General features: G+C 42.6%; 2 protein-coding genes and 2 long non-coding RNA genes across 22 annotated transcripts in view; 1 reads left to right on the top strand and 3 right to left on the bottom strand.

Annotated features, from left to right (window-relative positions):
• PHF21A (PHD finger protein 21A) overlaps positions 1-23,135 on the top strand; it is a 244,235-nt gene that overhangs the window by 201,838 nt on the left and 19,262 nt on the right. For 16 of the 19 annotated variants that reach the window (XM_043515615.1, XM_043515619.1, XM_043515609.1 and 13 more), the window contains 8 exons: positions 2,115-2,315; positions 11,270-11,521; positions 14,080-14,166; positions 15,582-15,878; positions 18,188-18,286; positions 20,572-20,623; positions 21,922-22,001; positions 22,449-22,509. In XM_043515615.1, coding sequence (XP_043371550.1) covers positions 2,115-2,315; positions 11,270-11,521; positions 14,080-14,166; positions 15,582-15,878; positions 18,188-18,286; positions 20,572-20,623; positions 21,922-22,001; positions 22,449-22,509 — 1,129 coding nt within the window. The remainder of the gene's footprint in view (positions 1-2,114; positions 2,316-11,269; positions 11,522-14,079; positions 14,167-15,581; positions 15,879-18,187; positions 18,287-20,571; positions 20,624-21,921; positions 22,002-22,448; positions 22,510-23,135) is intronic. The other 3 variants (XM_038405073.2, XM_038405078.2, XM_043515613.1) reach the window with 1 other exon arrangement.
• Positions 4,722-8,204, bottom strand: LOC119856957. The gene is made up of 2 exons (XR_005293456.2): positions 5,968-8,204; positions 4,722-5,201 (listed from the first exon to the last, which is right to left on the bottom strand). It is a non-coding gene; the product is annotated as an uncharacterized LOC119856957 (long non-coding RNA).
• Positions 8,290-15,586, bottom strand: LOC122460488. Its single transcript, XR_006281813.1, has 3 exons — positions 14,247-15,586; positions 9,622-10,348; positions 8,290-9,219 (listed from the first exon to the last, which is right to left on the bottom strand). It is a non-coding gene; the product is annotated as an uncharacterized LOC122460488 (long non-coding RNA).
• Positions 22,980-23,135, bottom strand: part of LARGE2 (LARGE xylosyl- and glucuronyltransferase 2) — a 73,399-nt gene continuing 73,243 nt past the window's right edge. Inside the window, exon 19 of the mRNA XM_038405065.2 lies at positions 22,980-23,037. Coding sequence (XP_038260993.1) covers positions 22,995-23,037 — 43 coding nt within the window. The 3' untranslated portion in view covers positions 22,980-22,994. The remainder of the gene's footprint in view (positions 23,038-23,135) is intronic.

Here is a 23,135-nt window from a genome sequence, read left to right as displayed (position 1 = left end):
TCCTTTACTACTTTCCATAAAGACAAGATCTCTTTATGCCTTCACCCCAAGTTCCTACCCAATGGCTTCCCAATTCCACCTGAATTACCTACCTTCTTACTCTTACATGAGGAAAGAAGGCTTCACTCATTCGAAGTTCGAAGGGCATTGGCTTTTTACCTTGAGCAGACAAAGCTGTATTGGAAATCCCCTGCGTTTTTCATTGCCATAGTGGAGAGAATGAAAGGGCAAGTCATTTCCACCCAGAGAATCTCCAAGTGGGTCTCAGGGTGCATTATGCACTGCTATCAGTTATCAGGATGATCCCCGCCTTGAGGGATTCGGGCCCATTCCATGAGATCACAAGCATCAATTACAGCTGCACTCCACAATGTGCCCTTCACAGATATATGCAAGGCAGCCACATGGAGTTCGGTACACACCTTTTCCACACACTACCCTCTAGTGCATGATTCTGCAATGGACGCTTGGTTATTTGTTACTCACCCTCAGTGGAATACCACAGGGACCATGGCTTGAAGAAGAAAATGAGATTACTTACCCATAACTGGAGGTTCTTTGAGATGTGTGGTCCCTATTTGTATTGCAAACCTATCCCCCTTCTGCTGCGGGTTCAACAGCTCTGTGGTAGTAAAGGAACTGGAGACGCCAGCGGCCCAACTGTCCCTTTATCACCTCGGGCGAGACCATGGCGCATACACGGACAGCTGAACAGTACTACTTTCAAAAGGTCCGGCTCCGGGCACACGGTGCATGGGCATAATGCTCAGTGGAATACAGATAGGGACCACACATCTCAAAGAACATTCAGTTACAGGTAAGTAACCTCATTATCCTATGTCAACTTCCTTCGGTGCCTGGCCTTCTCATGCTCGTTTTTAATGCAAATTCAGGCTTCCCCAGTTGCTTTGGAAACAGTGTTGTCATATAGTTTTCAAGGTGTGGAACATCTAGTAGTATACCTAAATTGGAAACTGCAGCAAGGAGAGATTAGATACTCCACCATCAAGCAGGAGTGCTTGGCCATCAGATTGGCTGTAGGGCCTTAACATTATTATCTTTTAGGGGTTCCCTTTGACCTAATAATGGATCATGCATCATTTAAGTGGTTGCAGATGATGAAGGACAATAATCATGGTGTTACTCGGTGGTATTTGGTGCTGCAACAATGTGCCTTTCATGTGCAAAACCAAAGGGGTTCACATCACCAAGGTGCAGTTTCCTTTCCCCAAGATAGTGGGGTTATTGCAGAAGGGGGAGATTGGGCCCTAAAGCTTGTTCTGCAGGGGGAGGTGTGTGATGGGGCCTTCTCTGCCCCCCTGCTGGAAGTGTCAGTGCCCTGACACTCCCAGCTAAAAGTAAACCTGTTCAGAGCAGGCTACCAACAAGATTTAGTCCTCCAGAGGCCGAGATGGGCCTGGAGAAGATGACCAATCAGGAGCTAGCAGACTAGTTAAGAAGGCTTGCCTGCGGGATGTGTGGTCTGAGGGATCCATGTCTCATCCAGTTCTCAGTGCAGGATGAGACTGGGACAGAGGAGCAATCAGTGCCAACTCTGAGACTCTTAATAAGTCTGTATTGATCATGTGCCAACTGAGATTTTTCAGAAGCTTATGAATTGGCCAAATTTTGGTGGTTTTCATAGGGACAGCAAAAAGCCCATCTCTATCACTAGGGCAACACCCCTGCTAAACTTAAAGCCCCTGTTCCAAAGCATGGAGGCAAGTCACCCATTAGGCCAATGGCAGAGTTGGAAATAAGACCCCCGTCTCATGAGTCCCAATCCAGTGTTCCATCTACTAGACCATGCTGGTTCCCAAATCCTAAAAAAAGAAATCCTGCTGGAACTTCTGAACAAGACTTTTCAGTAAACACTTTACTCTTTCTTCTTAAGCCGTGTGGGAGAAAAGGATTTATTTTAGGCAGTGGTGGGGTCAGGATTTCTTTTATTTCTAAACATATGATGTGTTTCTCTTACCAGAGCGACTGTATGAATCCTTTGTGTTTTGCCTCCATAATCCAATAGAAAAGGTCCTAAAGCATTATCCTCTTTATATATAATATGCAACTAAATTCTATAACCATTTCTGTTTGTGTTTCTGTTCATTTGGTAGAAGAGAGTGGTGGAACAGCTGCGGAAGAATCTGATTGTAAAGCAGGAACAGCCAGATAATAAGTTTCAAATACAGCCATTGGTACAGTCAGAAAACAAACTACAAAATCCACAACAGCAACCACTACAACAACTACAGCAGCACCACCACCATCAGCAGCAGCAGTCTACTGCACCCTCTCCAAACCTGATTGGATCACAGGTAAAAACACTGGAAGCCTTTCTGTGATATGCAGGGCATGTTGTTTATTTAGGATGAAATTCATCTCTGTGCAGAGGGATGAGCATAAAGGCTAATTTAAGTCCTCGAAACAGAGTTCAAGTGGGACTTAAATGGTTTGTAGGCCTTGTGGTGGTCCTCTGCGCAGATGGATTTGCCTCTTTGTGCACATACACGTGGGGTTCTGTTCCTGGTCCCTTCTTTTGCTGTCATTTCTAACCAAAGTCAAAATAAATTGCAGTTTATGATTTCTGTTATTTCTGTTAAAAGCAGGTTCAAAACCTCCAAGTTCAGGAATGGAGGAACTACCACCTTTCTACAAAGTAAATTTTAACCAGTATTTCTTCTAGTATGCAAGGGCAAGAATTGTAGCCCATTATGCATCTATAATAGTGAGTCTGAAGAAGCAGTTAAGGTCTATTATATCAGTATGACTCACCCCATACAGTGGAACAGTTTTCTAGTTCAGTTGCACAGAAGAGCAGAGGTTAAAACACAATGCACTGTAGAGCAGGTCATGTTTACATAGGAGTATGGTAAAATTCACTCTTGGAGTTCCCTGAAGTATAAGATTCTTTTTTTTTAACCTTCAAGGTCTACTCTTCATGTAAAACTTATACTTAGAACTAGGTGTTCTGTGATCACATAGGTTCCAGTTCAATAAAATACTGAAGTACTTGAAGTTAAGTATATGCGTTAGTGTTTCGATGAATCACAGTAATAGTTCTTCTTTGAGTGCTTGCTCATGTCGATCCATTCTAGGTGTGTGCATGCCCATGTGCACCGTCGTCGGAGATTTTTGCCTTAGCGGTATCCATAGGGTCGGCAGTGGCACACTGGAGTGCCATGCTCATGCATCGGTATATTAGGCTCTACTGACTCTGTGCCCTTTCATTTCCTTGGTACCATCCCTGATAGTTGGTCAGAGCACCTTATCTTGCATTGCAAGAGTGTTAGCGATTCTTAATAGCCCGTTGTCTATCATCTTTGTATATAGTTCTTAGGTAGTTAGTTAGCCATTAAGTTAAATGTTAGTTTAACCCCGACAGTAGCTGTTTGAAGTGCTTGGGAGAATCCAATATAAAGAACAAGTGTAGGATTTGCAAGAACTTTTGTCTCAAAACCCAGAAGGAGTGGAATAACTGTGTGAAAGTCCTTCTCATGGAGGCTGCACTTCATCCAGTGTCAGAGGCCTCACGATCGGACTCCGCTTCCAGCACCTCGGCATTGGTGTGGAGCACTCCGCCTGGTACCATTCCCCCTCGGTGGTGTCCGAAAAGCATCTCCATGACCTAGGACCCTGGCCCCGCAACCTCGGTCTCCAGCCAGAAGACCCAGTTCTCCAGCACCATGCCCTCCTTTTACAAGGCATGGAACACTGGAATCGAGGCACTGATCTCTGTTCTCTCAGTATTGGCCAGCCTCTCACCAGAGATCACCCCGGCGCAGATCCCTATCACCTAGATGATCTCCCAGGCATCGATCCGCACTGGTGTGGGACCGCTCACCATCGCAGCACTGGTCTCCACTGTCCCAGTACTGCTCGATGGACAGATGCCAATCCCCATCCTGTAGGCATCGGTCTCCAGCAAGGGTCAGCCAGCAGACACAGGCCTCCAGAGCCCCACCTCGGTCACTGGAAGGGGATTGGTCCGAGTCAGAGCCAGAATTCAATGCCTCACCAAGGAAGTATGGCTCTCAGTCAGCACCAGAGATCTGCATGACATCTGCGGTGGTGGCATGGCAGCAGGGCCAGTGGCCGGCTTAATGGCCTTGTTGGAATCCTTGGGGCATACCAATGATGCTGGTTGCATACTCCCACCACTCCTCCCTAGCCTCCTTGGACAAACGACTCCCGGTACTGGGTTCGGTGCACAGTGCGGAATCTGACACGGGGACAGCACAACAGGCACCAATGCCTAGGGAGCCGTCCCCAGAAGGGGAAGGGGAACCCACCCCTCCACCTGCGATGCTCTCATAGTCTTTGTCGCTGGATAAAGCGGTGGCAGGCCCTCCCAGACTGATGGTCTCCCCCCAACGACTTTAAAGAGCACCACGCTCTCCTTAAAAGAGTGGCTGACAACTTAAACCTGAAAATTAAGGAGTTGGCAGCAAGTGGGTGACCTTTTCAGTGTCATATCTTCCACTGCCCCGGCCCGCATCATGCTGCCAGTCCACCCAAGGGTTCTCAAGATCACTATGGAATAGTGGCAGACCTCTTCCATTCTGCCCACTTCCAAAAGGGTGGAAAAGAAGTATTGTGTCCCCGCAGAGGGGTGTAAATACCTCTATACGCACCCACCTGCTGGGTCTCTGTTTGTGTCCACAGTCAACCGGAGGGACAGGTGAGCAGCACACCTAAGAATAAAGACTCCAAGAGCCTGGACCTTTTTAACAGAAAGATTTATTCGATGGCCAGTCTGCAATTTCGGGTGTCCAACCACCAGGCTCTGTTGGGCAGGTACAGTTTTAATCCTCGGCAACTCCCTTGGCAAGTTTGAGGAGGCCCTCCCACAGGACCACATCCATGAGTTGGCCATAAGAGTGGAGGAGGGCAAATCAATGGTGAGGGGCACCCTCGAGATGGCCTAGGATGCAAGGGACTTGGCGACCAGGGTTGTTCCCTCTGCAGTGGTGATGAGGCACAGCTCTTGGCTGCAATCCTTGGGTTTATCCTAGGAGATGCAGCCCACTCTCCAGGACCTCCCATATGAGGGAGCAGGGGCTTTTCTCTGAGCTCATGGACGCAAGCCTGCATGACCTTAGACTCCCATGCCACCCTCCACTCCCTGGGCCTTCACGCTCCACAGCAGGCTAGGAAGCAGTTCTCTCCTCCTTCTAGGTCCTGGGAGCCGCCCCAGAAGGGCCCTTATAGGAGAAAAGACAGAGACAAGGGGTTTAAATGACGATGCCCCTCGTCCTCCCATTCGCTTGCTTAGCCCAGCCCTTCAAGACACCATGGGAGCCAAAGACAGGCATTCTGAGGGTGTGCTCAAGGATTGCACCCCAGTCATATTCCAAGATCCACCCTCCTATTTTTTCCTCAACCGTCGCGTCCCTTCCGGTCAACCTGGTCGCAAATAACCTTGGACTGTTGGGTGCTCAACGTAATATCTTCAGGCTACACCCTACAGTTCTCAGCCTCCCCTCCCTCTGTCCCCCTTCCCTGTTCCTCTTCAAGGACCCTTCTCATGAGCAACTTCTCTCCCAGGAGGTAGACCGCCTCCTCAAAATGGGGGCAGTAGAGGACGTCCCTCGGGAAATGCGGGGAAAAGGGTTATACTTCCATTATTTCCTAATCCTGAAGGCAAAAGGGGGCCTGCGACCCATCCTAGACCTGCGACGCCTCAACAAGCATCTCAAAAAGTTGAAGTTCCGCATGGTTTCCTTGGCCTCCATTATTCCCTCCCTGGATCTGGGAGACTGGTATGCTGCCCTCAACTTAAAGGACGCATATTTCCATAACTCCATCTTCCAAGGACACAGACAGTTCCTCCGTTTTATGCTGGGCCAGCGCTGTTTTCAGTTCACAGCACTACCCTTTGGTCTCTTGTCAGCCCCGAAAGTGTTTACAAAATGCATGCCATCAGTGGCCATTTACCTAAGGCATTGGGGTATTCAGACTTATCTGTACCTCAACGACTGGTTCATCAAAGGCCAATCCTGGGGTCAGGTGCAGCTGCACCTCAATCTGGTTCACTCCACCTGTCATGATCTAGGTCTGTTAATAAACGAGAAAAAAATCAACTTTAGTTCTGCTGCAGCGCATAGAGTTCATTGGAGCGGTTCTCGACTCTAGTTGGTCCAGAGCCGCCTTCTCCGAAGCCCGATTCTGAGCCATGACAGATCTGATCTCATGCATGCGAGGCCACCCTCTCACCGTCGCTCACGCATGCCTGAGGTTGTTGGGTCACATGGCAACCTGTACTTACGTGGTTCAGCACGCACGGATTCGCCTCAGGCCCCTACAGGCTTAGCTGGGGTTGGTCTATATCCCCAACAGACACAACATAGACCTTGTAGTTCAGGTACCGAACTGCATTCTGTCATCACTCACATGGTGTTTGAATCTCATATCGGTGTTGGAGGGTTTCCTCTTTGCGGCCCTGGCCCTGTCGGTTACCCTAGTCCACAACGCCTCAGATCTGGGGTTAGGGTGAGCAGACGTCCTGATAAAATCGGGACTGTCCTGATATTTAGTTGTTTGTCCTGTGTCCTGACCGATGTACGGTTGGGATGCCATTTGTCCTGATATTTTTCTTCGGCGGCACTCTGGCTTTTTTTTCCCCCTTGTGGCAGCAAAAAATCTAGAGCCAGCCCTGATGGGGGGGTGAGCCTGTGGCTGCCCCCCCATGTGTTCCGATATTATTTTGTTGTCCTCTTGTCACCCTGTCTGGGGTGGGGAGCCCACCTGGGAAGTCTCAGTATGCAAGGTTGTTGGTTGAGTAACAATTGCTTCCTACACATAAATTCAAAGCTCAGAGCAGTTTGCTTGGCCTGCCAAGCTTTCTTTCCTCATATAAAGGGCAGGTTGGTTCAGATCCTGACAGGCAACACCGCCACAATGGTCTATATTGACAAGCAAGGCAGATCCCGATTGTCAGTCCTTTGCCAAGAAGCTCTCAGGCTGTGGAACTTTTGTGTTCAGCATACCATTCATCCCTTAGCTGTACACCTCCCCAGGGCCAGGGATGCGAATGGTTTGCTCCATCCGGAGGTGGTCAGCATCATCTTCCAGATGTGGGGGACTCCCCGAGTGGATTGTTTGCGTCCAGGCAGAACAGGAAGTGCCACATTTTCTGCTCGATTCAGGGGATCGACAGAGGTTCCCTGTCAGACACCTTTCTGCTCCCGTGGCTGGGGGGCCCTCATGTATGCCTTCACTCCACTGCTGTTAATCCATAGAGTCCTCATGAAGATCAAGCCGCACAGGGCAAAGATGATTCTCATAGCGCCGGCTTGGCTGCACCAGCACTGGTTTGGCACGCTGCTGGACCTTTTGGTGGCCGCCCCATTATAGCTGCTGCTCCAGCTGGACCTGCTATCCGAGAACCACGGCAGTTATCTGCACCCAAACCTCACAGCTCTGTACCTGACATCTTGGCTGCTGCATGGTTAAATGCAGAGGAGCAAGACGCTCGACTGGTGACCAACAGGTCCTGTTGTACAGCAGAAAGCGCTGTACCTGGCCAAATGGGAGCGGTTCACTTGCTTGACCACGAATAAAGGTATTCAGCCTGAGCAAGCCTCACTGCAGTTAATCCTGGACTATCTTCTGTATCTCAAGCTCCAAGGCCAGTCTGTTTCTTCCATTAAGGTCCACTTGGCTGCTATTTCAGCCTTCCATCCACCGCTCCAGGGCAGGTCGGTTTTCGCTCAGGACATGAAGGTCAGGTTCCTCAAGGGCCTGAAGTGCCTTTACCCCACGTCCGGGACCTCATCTCTCCGTGGGACCTGAATAAGATTTTCCCAGGTTATTGGAGAATGCTGTCATATCTGTGATGATGAATCTCAAGTAGGAGCAGAGACATTATTTTATCTCAGTGTTACCACTGCTGGATTACTGTGCCCAATTCTAGTGTCCAGAATTCAAGAAGGATGTTGATAAATTGGAGAGGGTTCAGAGAAGAGCCAGGCGAATGGTTGAAGGATTAGAAACCTGCCTTACAGCGATAGATTCAAGGAGCTCTATCTATTTAGTTTAACAAAGAAAGTTAAGGCGTGTCTTGATCACAGTCCTTAAGTGCCCTACATGGGGAACAAATATTTGATAGTGGGCTCTTCAAGATAGCAGAGAAAGTTATAACATGATAAAATGGCTAGAAGTTGAAGCTAGACAAATTCAGACTAGAAATAAGATGTACATTTTTAGCAGTGAGGGTAATTAACCACTGGAACAATTTACTAAGGGTTGTAGTGAAAGCTCCATCATTGGCCATTTTTAAATCAAGATTGGATGTTTTTTCTAGAAGCTCTGCTCTAGGAATTATCTTTGGGAAGTTCTATGGTCTTTGTTGCACAGGAGGTCAGACTTCGTTGCACAGGAGGTTATAATGGTCCCTTTTGGGGTTGGATATGAATAAGAACAATGGCGCTTGGACAACATCAATAAACGGAAGGGCAAGGGACACTGCCATTGGAACAGAATGAATGAACAGTGTTGCATCCTAAAAACTATTCTAATCTCAGTTACACTGATATAAATCTGGATAACCTCTGCTCACTACCGTTCGCACTCTGCCGTGTTTCTACTGACTAACCAAAATGTACCTTCTCTCCTAGAAAAGAAAAGCCTCTTTACCTACTAGGGAAAGTAAAATATTTGCCTCTTTTTAAAGTTTCCTGATTCTTTAAAGTTTTGTAACTAATACAGCTTCCAAGGCACTTCAGCAGAATGAATTTTTTAGGTGAAAGTTCAGTTGCAATTCAAGTTAGGACTAGAGACAATCTAATATACTGCCCTAATGGTAACATTTTACTATATTCCAATATCATATGATTTGTAAAAAGCAGCAAACCTTTTTTTAAAAAATTACATTACAATGGATGTGAAATTTTATGTTCTTATTGCTGATGTTAATTGTCTTATTGCTGATTTCATATAGAAATATTCCATCTTTAGCTGCCAAAAAAGAATTAACATGCAGCAACGTGACAGAGGGAAATTCATTATCTGGGCTCTGCTGATGAGAGGTTTGCTTTCGTTGTATACGATCTCACTAGAAGCCCTTGATAGAGTCATGTCTTGTATTACATGATTGATTACATTTTTCTTTAAAATGTATGTGGGTGAATGTAGCATTCATGAAAATGATCCTCTGACTGTTCTCTCTCACTGGAACGCTTCGTTCAGTGCCACTGCACAACAGGAAGGAGGTCGCTTGTCCTGGAGAGAGAGTACAGCAGAGGTCAATAAAGAAACTCATGAATCAAAGATATAAAGAAAGGTTAAGGGAGTTATTCTTATTCTTGCGATACAGAAGACAAAGTTTTATAACTGGGGTTGATAAAATTTATAAAGGGTCAAATTCACTGCTCGTAAAAATAGTTCACATGTGAGGGGTTCAAAAACTAGAGTATATTGTCTAAACAGTAGGAGATTAGAAGAATACTGGTAATTAGGGCAAAATAAATTCCCAAATAACGTAATAAATATATTGAAAAAGTTACCTGGGAAAACAATTAAAATTACACATGGATTTGTTTTATAAGGAGAAAGAATGGTGAAATTAAATTAAGCTGACATAAAGCAGGCGTGTTAGCACCAGAAAAAAGTGTCACCTGATACCTGGCCCAACATTTCTTCTGTTCTAGGGCATAGTAGCACTTGCATCAGAGAGATGCAGGCCATGGTTCTCATTTTGTACTGGGAACATCTGATCATTCCATCAAGAAGTCTGGAAAGATGCAGTGACATCAGTATAGTAGATCTGATGAAAAAGAAAGCAAGTACATTCACCAGTTTCTTTAGCTGCCATTTGTCTTCATTTTTTTAAATGTATATTTTGATCTGGCATCATGCAGAAATAGTTGCCTTGTTCTCTTCTGCGTGATTATTTCTCCTTTCCCATCTCTCCTTAACAAACATGTCAGTAAACAGTAAAATGTAAAGGAAAATATTGCAGGGGTAGTCTCTTTGGCCCAGATTTTTAAAGGTACTTAAGCATTGCTTTGCTCAGTGTTGCAATTCCTAACTGATTTAGGAGCCTAAATCTCATTTTCTAATGGGATTTAGGCTATTAGGAGACAAACTCCTATTTAACTTAGATGGTTTTAGATAAATTGCCTAAATTACTTTTGAAAATGAGATGTAGGTTCCTAAACCAGTTAGGCATTGCAGCTGTAAGCACAGCAATACCTAAATATATTTAAAAATCTGGGCCTTAACATATTAATCTTGAGAATTAATATTTGCAGCTGTAGTAAATTTAGGCATTTCATATTTGTGCTGGGACTAGAGGCTCCAAAATCGCTGTCTTCAGGTCAGGCCAAGAAAAATCACATTGTCCAGCAACCTACGACAAGGAAAATTCCAGTATGAACCAGTGAAATGTAATTGCTTACTGCCTGTTATACAAACTAAAAGTCAACACTTAAAACTCCAAGATGTATCCAGCCTGAGGCTGAAAATAAAAACTTGCTGCCTCCCACATCAGTTTCCTTGTAACACAGAAATAGTGATGGAGGATTTTTCCACCAAGCTTATTATTTTTCTAGTTTCCTTCTGTAGCTGCAGTTAGCTAGTTAGCCTCCTTCTCTTCTCAGGGAAGGGAAGAGTCCAAATAGCTAAACTACTGTACATATAACTAAAAATAAAAAAATGGATATCCAAAATTGAGGTCTAGCTTTGTCCTTAAAGATGTCAATGTTGAAATGTTTCCTCCTCTTTCCTCTAACTAAATGATCATTTTCGATAACTAAATTATCTGAAAAATAGAAAACTTTCCTCTAAAGGTTTGGATCTCAGCTGATGAGAGAGATGCTGGGACTGTATCTTTACTAGATGTGCTCCATAAATTTTCACATTTAAAGGATTGAAACTGAAACTGACACTCATGACACTATGCATGTGGCAATAATACAAAGCTAAAAAATATAAGAGAAGTAGGTGCTATGCCTCTACTAACACCTGATTCATCTGAGTGTGTTTTCCTATTGTACATGCATACTATATATGCATTGTTCACGCTTCTGTATGATTACCAGTTTTAGTAAAGATTTATCTCAGGGCTTTCTCAGATGAAGAATTTTTTCCATTTCTCCCCTTTTTGCAGGCATAGGGTAAAGTGTGTATATATAGAGAGCAGACAGAAGCAATGCTGTTTTTTCTCCAATTTTTACCTATCATTTCTGACTGACTGAGCTCAAGTATAAGCAATATCCTGTCCAATATGTAATGTTCCAGACTCTCAAGCTGTATTTTTTGTTTCCCTTAGAAAACTGTGACTACAGCTTCTATGATCACCACTAAGACACTACCTCTCGTCTTGAAAGCAGCAACTGCAACCATGCCTGCCTCTGTTGTGGGTCAAAGACCTACCATTGCCATGGTTACTGCAATCAACAGTCAGAAAGCGGTCCTCAGCACCGATGCACAGAATACACCAGTCAACCTCCAGACAACAAATAAAGTTACTGGTCCAGGAGCAGAGGCAGTCCAAATAGTGGCAAAAAACACAGTTACTTTGGTAAGCCACAAGAAATAGTCTGTGTGTGTGTGTGTTTGAATGTGGGACTGTGTGCACCTGTGGAGCTGTGTGTATTTACCAAGGGGGACTACTTATAAACAGGCTGGTTTTGTCCCACAGAAGGAAAAATGAACTCTTACACATAGGGACATGCAGTACCTCATTGATATTGTGAGGTTTAATTAGTTGAAATGCTTTGAGAGCCTAAAGGAAAAACATTTATTATTTATGTATGTTAATATTTTTATTGAATTAAGTCATTATTGTAGTCACTCTGTGTAAAGCTTGCCCTAGAAGCTGAGTCTGTGGAAAAATACTGTTACTAGTATGAAGTTCTTGTTACCTCATCTGCAGGGCTCTGTTGTGAAAAAAATTGTTCTGTAGTTCTGGTTTTGGAGGCTTTGTGGACTTTATTTATTTGGTTGGTATAGATCCTCATCTTATCTAATGTGTCAAACTTCTCTTGTTTTCTTTGCTCACTGAATCTATATAGGGTTAGGATACACTTCCCATCCTATCAGGTCTTCATTTACCACATCCTCTTACCAGGATCCCGCCATCATAAGCCCACATTTTGAAAAGTGTCTCACTTTTGATTATATCAGGCTTTCAGAGAGTGTCTAGCAGCTGCTGTGTAACTGATCAGCTACACAGAATTTTGTTTAAAAACGTAAACAATAGCAATGTGGGCATTTGGGTTTCTGCGACTAGAGACCAGGCAATTGAACAGAGCCATTACAGGGAAGTTTTACTTTGTGGCTAAAGGCTGATCCAGGGCTTCATCAACAGTCAGGCCAATTTATATAGTAAATTTTCCTTTATAAAATAATACAGCTTTGATGGATGTAAATAGCCAGTGTTTTGCTTCTGAATGAGGCAAATAGTTAGTTGTATTTGTGGTGGAGAAATCTCTTTAGGTGGAGCCTTTTTCCACCATGCACACTGTTGTGATTATCTCCCAGAAGGATTGATAAATCTCTGTTCAGGCTCAGTCCTTGCTGAATAACGTACCCTGGTCCACAGAGTTGACCCTTCTTTTAATTATCACTAATGATTAAGGCTACAATTTAGTCATGGGTATTTTTGGTAAAAGTCATGGACAGGTCACGGGCAATAAACAAGAAGTCACTGCCAGTGACCTGTCCATGACTTTTACTAAAAATATTCCTAACTAAATCTTAGGTGCTGGGGAATGGACGGCGCTCCAGTGGATGCTGCCACTCTGGGGGGGAACGTGCTCCGGCGGTCGCTGCAGCTCCTGGGGTGGGGGAAGTGCGGCCCTGAGCCCCACCGCCCCCATTGCTTCTCTGGGCAGGGGATGGCCCATGGCCACACCACTGCTGATCCGGGTCAGGGGCAGCCTAGGGTCTCACCGCCGCACCTCCGTTGCTCAGGGTGGAGGTGGCCTGGAGCACTGGTGCTGCTGCTGGGGGGTGGCCCAGGGCACTGCTGCTGCTCCCAGGCTGCTGCTCAGTAGCAGCACAGTAGCAGCTGCCGGGGTGGCCTGCCCCAGGGCCACCGGAGCATCAGCCAATGCAGGTGGCCCCAGGGCCATCACAGCTGCTCAGGCGGCCCTGGGATCAGTTGCACCACCCACTGCGGAAGTCACAGATATCCCAGAAAGTCAGAGAGACTGTGACCTCTGTGACCTCCATGAAAGACTCGCAGCTTTACATTATAGTATGTGCATCATAGAAACACTATAGAAAGAACTCAAAACATTTTCCTATATATTAATTAAGCCTTACAGCATGCTGGTGAAGTGTTAGTATTGCTATTTTACATCGTTGAACAGAGCAACAGAGAAGAGAGAGCCAACATTTTCAAGTGTAAACTAAATTTGCGTGTCTTAATTTTGGGTGCTCCACTGAAGACAACTAGGATCTGCTTTTCAGAATGTTGGGCCACAGTAGCTTCCACTGATTTCAGTTAGAGTTGGGAGTGCTTAGCTTAGCCCATCTAAAAATCACAGCTGAGATGCCTCAAGCTGTGTATTCAAAATTAAAAGCCACTTTTGAAAATTCAGGCCAAAGTTATTAATTCAGGGTCAAGTACTGTGTCATTTACAATGCTAGAAATAGAAGATGGGTTCTGGCTCCCAGACCTAACTACTAGAGACGCTGCATATCATTCCACATGAGAAGACAGAAATGCTTTTACCATGTGAACGTCTATCTGGTGGGGCAGCCAAATCTGGCTTTACTTTCTATCTTTTGTGAAGGCAGTTTTTTGACTTGTAAAACAAATGTGAAAGTTCATTACGTTCAAATGAAATCGTTTTAGAGGCAGAGCCTAGTATTACATACTTTTAGATGAAACAAAGGGATGGTTAGCTTCAGTTTGCAATACAGGATGTTCAGGAAACAAAGCGTAATGCCAGCTCTTTCTTTAATGTAGTTCTAATACAGAAACTGTTGCTGTGGGAATTTATTTGCAGTGGGGGAAACCAGCCTAAACTGAGGAGCATCAGGACTGAAAATACTATCAGTGTGCTTGGTTTTGATGAATTACTTCAAAGCTATTTTCCTCTTGTTGAACTCTCTCTAATGTTTGTACAGCAGGTTCAGGCTACACCTCAGCCCATCAAAGTGCCACAGTTCATCCCTCCTCCCAGACTCACTCCTCGTCCAAATTTTCTTCCACAGGTGAGTGTACCAAGAACGAGGACGACAGGAGGGAAGTTGGCCATAAAGTAAATAAGGGATGTTTTGTTTTCATTTCTTACCTTCAAGATGTGTGAAATGAAACTACTGAAAGTGTAGGAGCAGAATCAGACTATTACCGAAGGCTGCAAAATCTCTGCAATCATCATTGCTCAGTATTCAAGAGCAGGAGAAGAGAAATAGCTGAAGTCTTTTCTGCAGCTTCCATTCTTTATACCATTTGCAGCTGAGCAATACAGCTTTAAATTGTTTTACTTTGCACTGTTTTTAGAAAAGACCCTGGTTGCTTCTTTGCATTTTTTGATGAAGCTTCTTAGAGAAGGAGCAAGGGGGTATAACTGGGAGTACTGGAGATGAAATTAAGAAAGGAAAAATTTAGGCTGATGATTAGAACAAGACATTGGGACAGTAAAATCCGTTAATCTGTGATATAGTTTCCAGGCATAAATGAAGGCTACACCCTGTGTTTTGAGACATTAAAAGTAAAATGGACAAGATACCAGAAAATATATGACGGAAAACAATCTTTTATCGGTAGAGGGTTAGATTAAATGACCTAATGGATTTTGTTTCTACTTGTGTTTTCTGTAACTACGAGATATTTATATAATTGGGAATATGCCAGGTACAGCTAAAGATAATGATGGTACAGGTCAGAAAATATGTTGGATCCCCTGAATTTTGTAAAGATGTTTCCTAGCTTCATACCTATGGATATCTTCTCAAATATTATGCTTTATCATAGCATCAGAGAAAGAAAAGAGCAAGTGGCAATACGGCTGTATTTACCAGTAGAGGCTTTGATATTTTCAGTGAGGGGACAGTTTGTTCATAGTTTAGCAGGACCAGTTTCATGGTGTAAAAGGTTGCACAATGTATCTGCATAATGCATGAAGTCAACATAGGCCATGGTGACTTATTGGACATCTCTGAAGACTTTCTTTTAGCTCTTGGGTCAGCTGTTTAGATATTTGATCTCTTGACCAATGTAAAAAGTGCTACAATATTGAAAGCTGTGTAAAGCTTTTGAAACATACTTTCAAAACCGATTGCCTAAGTTGCTCCTGCAAATATTGCATGGGCATCTGTTGTCCTCACAAAACCAAAAAGTAGATTTGCACATACAAAACAGTTAAACATGCAAATGAGTATTTGGGCATGCAAATGTGTGCAGTGTGTGCAAGTGTTATGGGTGGGTTTTATGCAAGCAAATTGAAAATGTGGTTCTTTATTGTCATTGCACATTTATGACACTATTATAAAAATGTGTTCTGTAAGAAATGATAGATAATTTTGCAGAATTTAGACAAGCTGAATCAAAAATTTAAAACAGAGAAATATATTCAATAAATTCATTTTAAATATATTTCTATGTGTCTGGGTTTTTTTCCTTGTAGGTTCGACCCAAACCAGTTGCCCAGAATAACATTCCTATTGCCCCAGCACCACCTCCGATGCTTGCAGCTCCTCAGCTTATTCAAAGGCCTGTGATGCTGACAACAAAGTTCACACCCAGCTCTTTACCCACCTCTCAGAACTCCATACACCCAGTTCGTGTTGTTAATGGGCAGACAGCAACCATAGCCAAAACTTTCCCTATGGCACAGCTCACCAGCATTGTGATAGCAGCCCCAGGTACCAGGCTCGCTGGACCTCAGACTCTACAGATCAGCAAACCAAACCTTGAAAAACAGGTACAGATGGGCAATACATCGACTAAATGCTTCAATTCTACTTTTGTGGGTTAATGCTGCCAACATGGAGAGGACTAATAACCATGGGGGGAATTTTCAATGGAGAATGAAATATCAGAGTCCCACTAATAGTGACCTAATATTAATAATATAATGACTTTGGAGATGGGATTAAGAGAGGCAACTCCAGTTCATAGGACAGAAAGTTTGGTGTTCTTTCAAAGGTCCATTGGAATTATTACAGTTGTTTAGTACTTTGGTGCTCCCCCTACTGGATCAGCAGCAAATGTTCATCTGAGGTGTGCTGATATCTCTGATGATGCTGACACACAGACAATATTAGCAAAAAGAAAAGGAGTACTTGTGGCACCTTAGAGACTAACAAATTTATTAGAGCATAAGCTTTCGTGAGCTACAGCTCACTTCATCGGATGCATTTGGTGGAAAAATTTTTGCATTTTTTCCACCAAATGCATTTTTTCCACCAAATGCATCCGATGAAGTGAGCTGTAGCTCACGAAAGCTTATGCTCTAATAAATTTGTTAGTCTCTAAGGTGCCACAAGTACTCCTTTTCTTTTTGCGAATACAGACTAACACGGCTGCTACTCTGAAACCTGAGACAATATTAGGTCACAGTAAACCAAAAACAATGTTCATGTCCGGTCCTTTAGAAATACAGGAACAAAATATTTTTTTATTTCTAAACTTCTTTAAATTATAAACAATGGAACGTAGAGGAATAAAAACTATTCAAAATATTTAACAAGGCCTGTTTAATAAGAGAATCCGGCCTCATTTGCTTTGATGCTGGAGCCTGTTGATTTGTGTTCTCCTCTGAATCCCCCTTTAAGTTGCAGGGAAACAGAATGGCCAATCAGCTTCTTGAGGTTGGTTAAGACTCCCATGACTGACCTGAGCTTGAATGGATGGAAGAAATGCCTCAAAAATAGAGTTTCTAGATATTTAGTTATTAAATCTCACTTCAGGAAAGAGCAAATGGGGAAGGAGTCATAAAAAATAATACGCAACTTCAAATAAATAAAATGATTTAATTGGGTCATAACTGTAGACTCTTCCAATTCAGTTCACGTGAAATCTTTGGTTTCACTTCAGACACTTTCTTGTCGATCAATGTACCTTGGAGTTGTCCATGAAACTATGGACAATTTTGTGCATAAAAGATGCACTATCACTTCACTAAATTCACAGGGGTAGGTGATTGCGTATCTTTTAAGGCAGATTTACAAGCTGTGCTCTGCAACAGTGCATGCCTGTGAGCTTGATGAATCCCTGTACTGCATGTCCACAATGTTGCATCGTTGATGCTGATATTTCTTTGATGTCAACATCATTTGTTTATTATTTAAAGAACTGCTGACAGTCAGGAAAACTTTGAAAAACATTCAGAGACAAGTAACAATGATTTAATTATCTGTGTACAGTCTTTTGGTATGATTTTCTTAATCTTTATGATTAAGGATATTTACACAAAACAAAATTTGTCTCTGTTCAGCATTCATAGATTCATAGATATTAAGGTCAGAAGGGACCATTATGATCATCTAGTCTGACCTCCTGCACAACGCAGGCCACAGAATCTTACCCACCCACTCCTGCGAGAAACCTCTCACCTGTGTCTGAGCTATTGAAGTCCTCAAATCATGGGTTTTTTTTTTTTTTACTTCATTCATCTCCTCACTCTTGAGTTGGTGACATCACAGCCATTCCACAAACTGAGGGTCACCATGCTGGTGATTGTGATGTTGAGAGCCGAGGATTCTGACTTCAGGAAGGAAATAAGCCACAGGAATATCTGAGCTCTTAGGAGTCACAGTGCCAGTTTTCAGGCAAATTTTACTCATAATGACAAATGAAGGGAGAGAAATGGAGAATGTATATACCATTCAGAATGGGTTCTGAACAGGGGTTTTTCATAGAATGATTTTCCATAAGGCTTCAGCTGGTCTGTAATCAATCCACTTTTCATGCAGCTTTATAAATATTTCTACCAAAAATGTTAACTGCAGGATGACCTTTATCACTTGTGTGGTTATTTGATTGGGTTGACTGAGTTGCTGTGATGCTGCATGTTCTTGGGTTTGGGCCTGTTCTGTTTTTTTGCCAAAGCAGGACACATTATTTAAACTTCCCTCACATTCCTCGAGCAAATCTCTTTTTGGGGCACTGCCAATTTGTTCTACAACTGTTTTTCCATTGTTCTACTAAACTGAAATTACTCATTTCACTTAGTTTTTCTCTAACTAAAAAATGCTCTCTTAGTATTGAGTTGTACTTGTTTCTTTTCAGACTATTAAACCCCATGTGGAAGCAGAGGAGAAGCAAACAGAGAGTCGTACCATTACTCCACCAGCTGCACCCAAGCCAAAACGAGAAGAAAATCCACAGGTATCAGAGCAAATTCGGTGTGAATCCCTAGGAGAAAAAGGAGGCATTCTATCTTTCAAAAAACACCATAAACCAGGATGGAATATAGCGTATCTATTTGTTTCCTCTTTTCCCCCTCTCCCTACACAGACACACTCTCTTTCTCGCACACAATCTTTTTTTTTTTTTCCCCTGTTCTCTTTTGAAGACTCATTTGCTTTCCTTACAGTGTTCTTGCTGGAGAGGACTGAGAAATAAGGATGGGGAATAATAAATCTAAATGTAAATAGCACACAAAATTGTTCAGAACTGGCAGAATTGTGGACTCCTGAGCTTTTTACTCCTAAATGTTCAGAATACCCTTCAAACAGCTCACCCAGCATACAGTACATCTTTTGATTTCCATACCTTTGAGATCTCAGACTTGTAGAATCATTCTCTAGACTAGAGAGTTATCTTTATCTTTCTTGAAAAGCTTTTGCCGTCTTGACAACTTTATTCTAGTAAACAGGAAAGAAAGGAATGTTTTTGCCATAGAGCGTCTGCTGTTGGTACTTCTTTTGATTGTAAGACAGACAGGTTATAAACCTATCCCAACTTAAGTCCAGATGGTCTGATCCCTTTTTCTGAATGAGCATTTCTTAGTTCCTGTCTACGCTACAAAACATCGGGCCTGGTTACAGTTAAAATGTGTTGTGTAGTGGGTATCTAATCATGTTGCAACCAGGTTCCCTAAGTCATCTGTATTTTGTAGTGTAGCTAGCTTCATAGTGACCATCGGTTTCATCTTTGAGTATTGCCAGTACAGATTTCTATTCTTGGGTGCAACTGGACCATAATAGGGACCCTCTAAAAAGCTGTGATCGTTAGAGAACTGCATGTTTAGAACTGAAGTGATAATAGGAGCCATGGCTCTGAATGTTGTCGATTCCCTTCAACTGCAATAGCAGTGTGGTTGTTAATCTGTGTCCTTCCCATTCTTTGCTCCATCATTTGTTTTTTTTGCCCTCTTAGCCAAATTTTTTCTAAACAGTCTTTCTAGTTAATCTTGAAAAGCTATTTACGAGTGAATCTATTACTAGTTGAAATATGTAGCATTGTATCATGGGGTATTATTACTGTACCTGTTATTTCCTGTTCTATCAGTGCCATGTTAAGTCCATTGCTATAACAAAGACATGAGCAAAACTTTAAAACAAAAAGATAAAATGGGTTCAAATGGTGCTCATCTTGCTGTGGAAAGATGTTGTGAATCCTAACTCCTGGTGTCTGAGGTTCCTTGGGGTGGGTCATTTGTCATGGTGGTGTTCAATTTCTGTATTATTTTGCACCCCTTCTTCTCTCCGGTGCTCATAAGACTGAATTCTTTCTCCAGCCTTTCCTCATAGAAAAGACACTAAAGGCCTCTCAAACAGCACCTTTCAGGTGCTGCTTCTGAATTGGTACCCAGTCCTTCTTTTGTCCCATGCGACAAGCTGAAGTCCAGATCCACCTGATAGCACACCTTGAGAGGGCCTGGAAGCTACGTAAGATCAAGGGCAGAGGTCTGTTGCTATCCTTTTCACTATTGTTCACCTAGTTTCAACTCAAGCTCCTGGACAGGGCTCAGATCCAAAGGCAGGTTGGTACAAAAAGAGGCCCTATGAGATGCTCAAAGAGAAGATCTACCTTTCTCAGTGAGGGCTGACCCTATAGATCTAAGTACAGCTGAGGATCCAAGGAATAGCCCCAGGTTTATTGGGTTATCTTTGCTCCCTTTTAGCACCAACTATTTGAATTGATTCTGACTGCCAAAATTGGCAGAGTTGTTGAAACCTTCTTTTGGTGGTGTTAGAGTAGTAGTTCTTGAACTGTGGTTCTCAGAGTACCAGTGGTTTCCAGAGCCCCTACCTGGTGGCTCACAATGTTAAATACTTTGGGAATCAAACAATGAGGATTTTGTTGCTGTGTAACCAGCAATGTTTAGTTGGCAATTGAACTGTGCTGGTATCTACTAAGGGCTAGTGATGGTTTGGGAGTTGAGACCTTGAGTCTGTTTCCAGCTCTGCCAGTGACTTCTTGTATAACATTGTGGAAATTGCTTCTCCCTGTCTCTGACTTTTTCTCCACATCTGTAAAATAGGGCTAGTGTTTCTCCTTTGGAAAGCAATTTGAGATCTACAGATGAAAAGTGCTATATAAGAACAAAGAATTAGTAATATTTTCCTTACTTGGTTGGCTACCAACTGACTTCGGGCTAAATGAAATTGCTCCTGATAATGACTGTAACTGGAATGAACTCTGTTCTCTCTCTCTCTCTGACACAGAAACTTGCCTTCATGGTATCTTTGGGACTGGTTACACATGACCATCTGGAAGGTAAGAAAATAACTGAGAATAGTTCCTGAGCTCTCCTGTTTCTCAGCAATTCTAGATTGGAAGTAAAAGTCCCAAATGTTCTTGTGTGAAGTGCACTCTTTTTTTCCTTGCACCCAGGAAAAGATCACACTTGGGCTATGCTCATATAGCACTTTGTGTGCAACTTGTCCCCCTCAACCCCTTTTCCCTTGTTACATGGAAACAAAGCAATTGCTTAGTTATCTGAGACCAATGGTTGGGGAGGCAGTGCATGCTCTGCTGTCTGAGAGAAAACTATGAAAAAACTAATTGACTGACTGTTGTGTAGCCATTATGTGTGAAGAAGTTACCTAATAGGTCAGTGTACCTTAACCCCTTCTCTGGATTTCTCAATTCTGTAAATTGGTGAACATGCTGGGTTACTGGATTTCAAGTGTTCTGATAATTTCTTTAGTCCTGACCTACAATGAAATCAAGCCTAAATCTGCAGAAATTCAAGGATTTGCACATCACTGTATTAAATTTAGGCTCAGCAGAAATCAATTTTTATTTTTATAATTTCAACAGATAATATAGATGCTTATTTTAAAGCATTTTTTTCTACTTTTATTTATTTAAATTTTCATAGTTGCACAAAATTATGGGTTTTAAGCAATTTTTTTCCATTTTTATCTATTTGAATTTTCACAATTGTGGAAAATTGTGGGTCAGATAGCTAGTAATTAATGACAGTAGAAGTTGAGATTCAAAAATTTAAAGCTTTATAACCATTAAAACACAAATTCTCAACATCACATCAAAGTATACAAAGTAAATATCCTTTAGTCAAACTCTAATAAGTTTTCAAGCAGCATTTTTCTTACTTTGCCTATCTATAAATTTTGATTATCAATGGAAATTTCCTTTGTCAATTTGTGTGTGTATAGATGTTTTTCACATTTACTGATTAAAAATCGAATCCTTCAAAGCCTAACTATATTTGCCTTAAATAGCAATGAGGTTTCCTCACATGCTACTGTATTTAGGTTCCCAATTATGTTGAACTTCACTATAAAATATCTGTGTTCAGATGCTCTCATTTGGGAGGGGCAGCCAACCATTTCATAAACCAAGTTGGCAGTGTATTTATTTTTAATTTATTTATTTTTTAATGTATTCATTTTCAAACCCAGGAGTGTAGCAGAGATGGCTGTCTTCAGCATTGTTGGCTTCCCATGGAAAGTCTCACAGTTAGAACTTGCTTGCAGACTATATAACGCAGATGTTGTTATATGCTTTCTGAATCCATGGTTTCTAACCTGAACCTTTCTTTTCACAAGAAATCCAAAGTAAGAGACAAGAGAGGAAAAGAAGAACAACAGCAAATCCAGTGTACAGTGGAGCCGTTTTTGAGCCTGAGGTATCAGTCTCTTGCTGGGGGGGAAGCTGGCAATTTCATTCTGTACTGCTGCCATGTTGCTACCTACTAAGATCTCTGAAGCCCAGCTAAACAGGCTGTCGTCATAGTTTGAGAGACCAATGTAGTGATGTGACCCTCAGGGTTTTAGATAGTAAATACAGTTATTTCTGCTTAATACTTCTCTCTCCCTCCACACCACCCACATTATAAACCTGGCATTAAATGGCAGTGAGTATTGGTCCTGCCATTAGGAGGTCAGCTTGTGCACTGGACTGCAGCTGTCCAGATGTCAGAAGCATAATGGAAGGCTAACATTTCCAAAGATACGTTCCCAAGAACAGTACAGACATTAAGCCCAGTTTGTACTGTACTGCTCTGCCTGAGCTCTTACAGATTTAATTATTACAAAAAATTAGCCAGCTAAAGTTGTTTTCTTCCACTTTAAAGCGTAAGAAGAGTGCAGTCACATACCTGAACAGCACAATGCATCCTGGGACACGTAAAAGAGGTGAGTTATTTTCAACAATGCCATCTTGCTGTATGATTATTTCTCTGTCTGCCATCAGCAGTCCCCTTGAGGATGGAAAGAAAGTGAAAGTGAAGGATTTTGTGATACTGAATTTGCACAATAAATTCCAATGGTAAACAAGAACCAACGTTTCTGGGGTTAGCGTAGCTGGCTTTATGGGGAAGCTCAAGGCAGCATTTCAGTCTCACTCTACACAAATGAGACAATATACAGAACAGAGTGTAAGGTAAGGTGTTGGAACACCATTTAATGGAAGAGAGTTGCTGCCAAGATGCTCTTAATACTGCCTAAACTACAGTGTTACTGCCAGGAAAGCAGAACATTATGGAGAAAGTGTATTTAATCTTACAGGAAGGGAAATTCAGAGTGTGAAGAGCCCAAGGTGTGTTGCTTTTCTAAGGGAAGGATCCCCCAAAGCATTTTCACTTTCACAGGGAAAGCTACCCACTTACCTTAGGCACTCTTCAGAAACAGCTACCGTCTTGAAACCTTAAAATGCCACCTGTCCTGCAAAAAAGGAGGATCTTTCTTATAGCTACTAAATGTTATTTAATGGAATTCACCTACAGAGCAGCAGTTCTTGTGCAGAGCAGGTCACATTTTAA

Source organism: Dermochelys coriacea, chromosome 6, assembly GCF_009764565.3.
Source record: "Dermochelys coriacea isolate rDerCor1 chromosome 6, rDerCor1.pri.v4, whole genome shotgun sequence".
In the NCBI taxonomy this organism is placed as follows: domain Eukaryota; kingdom Metazoa; phylum Chordata; order Testudines; family Dermochelyidae; genus Dermochelys; species Dermochelys coriacea.
Note: the sequence above shows the minus strand (reverse complement) of the source record. Positions and strands in the feature narration are given on the sequence as shown.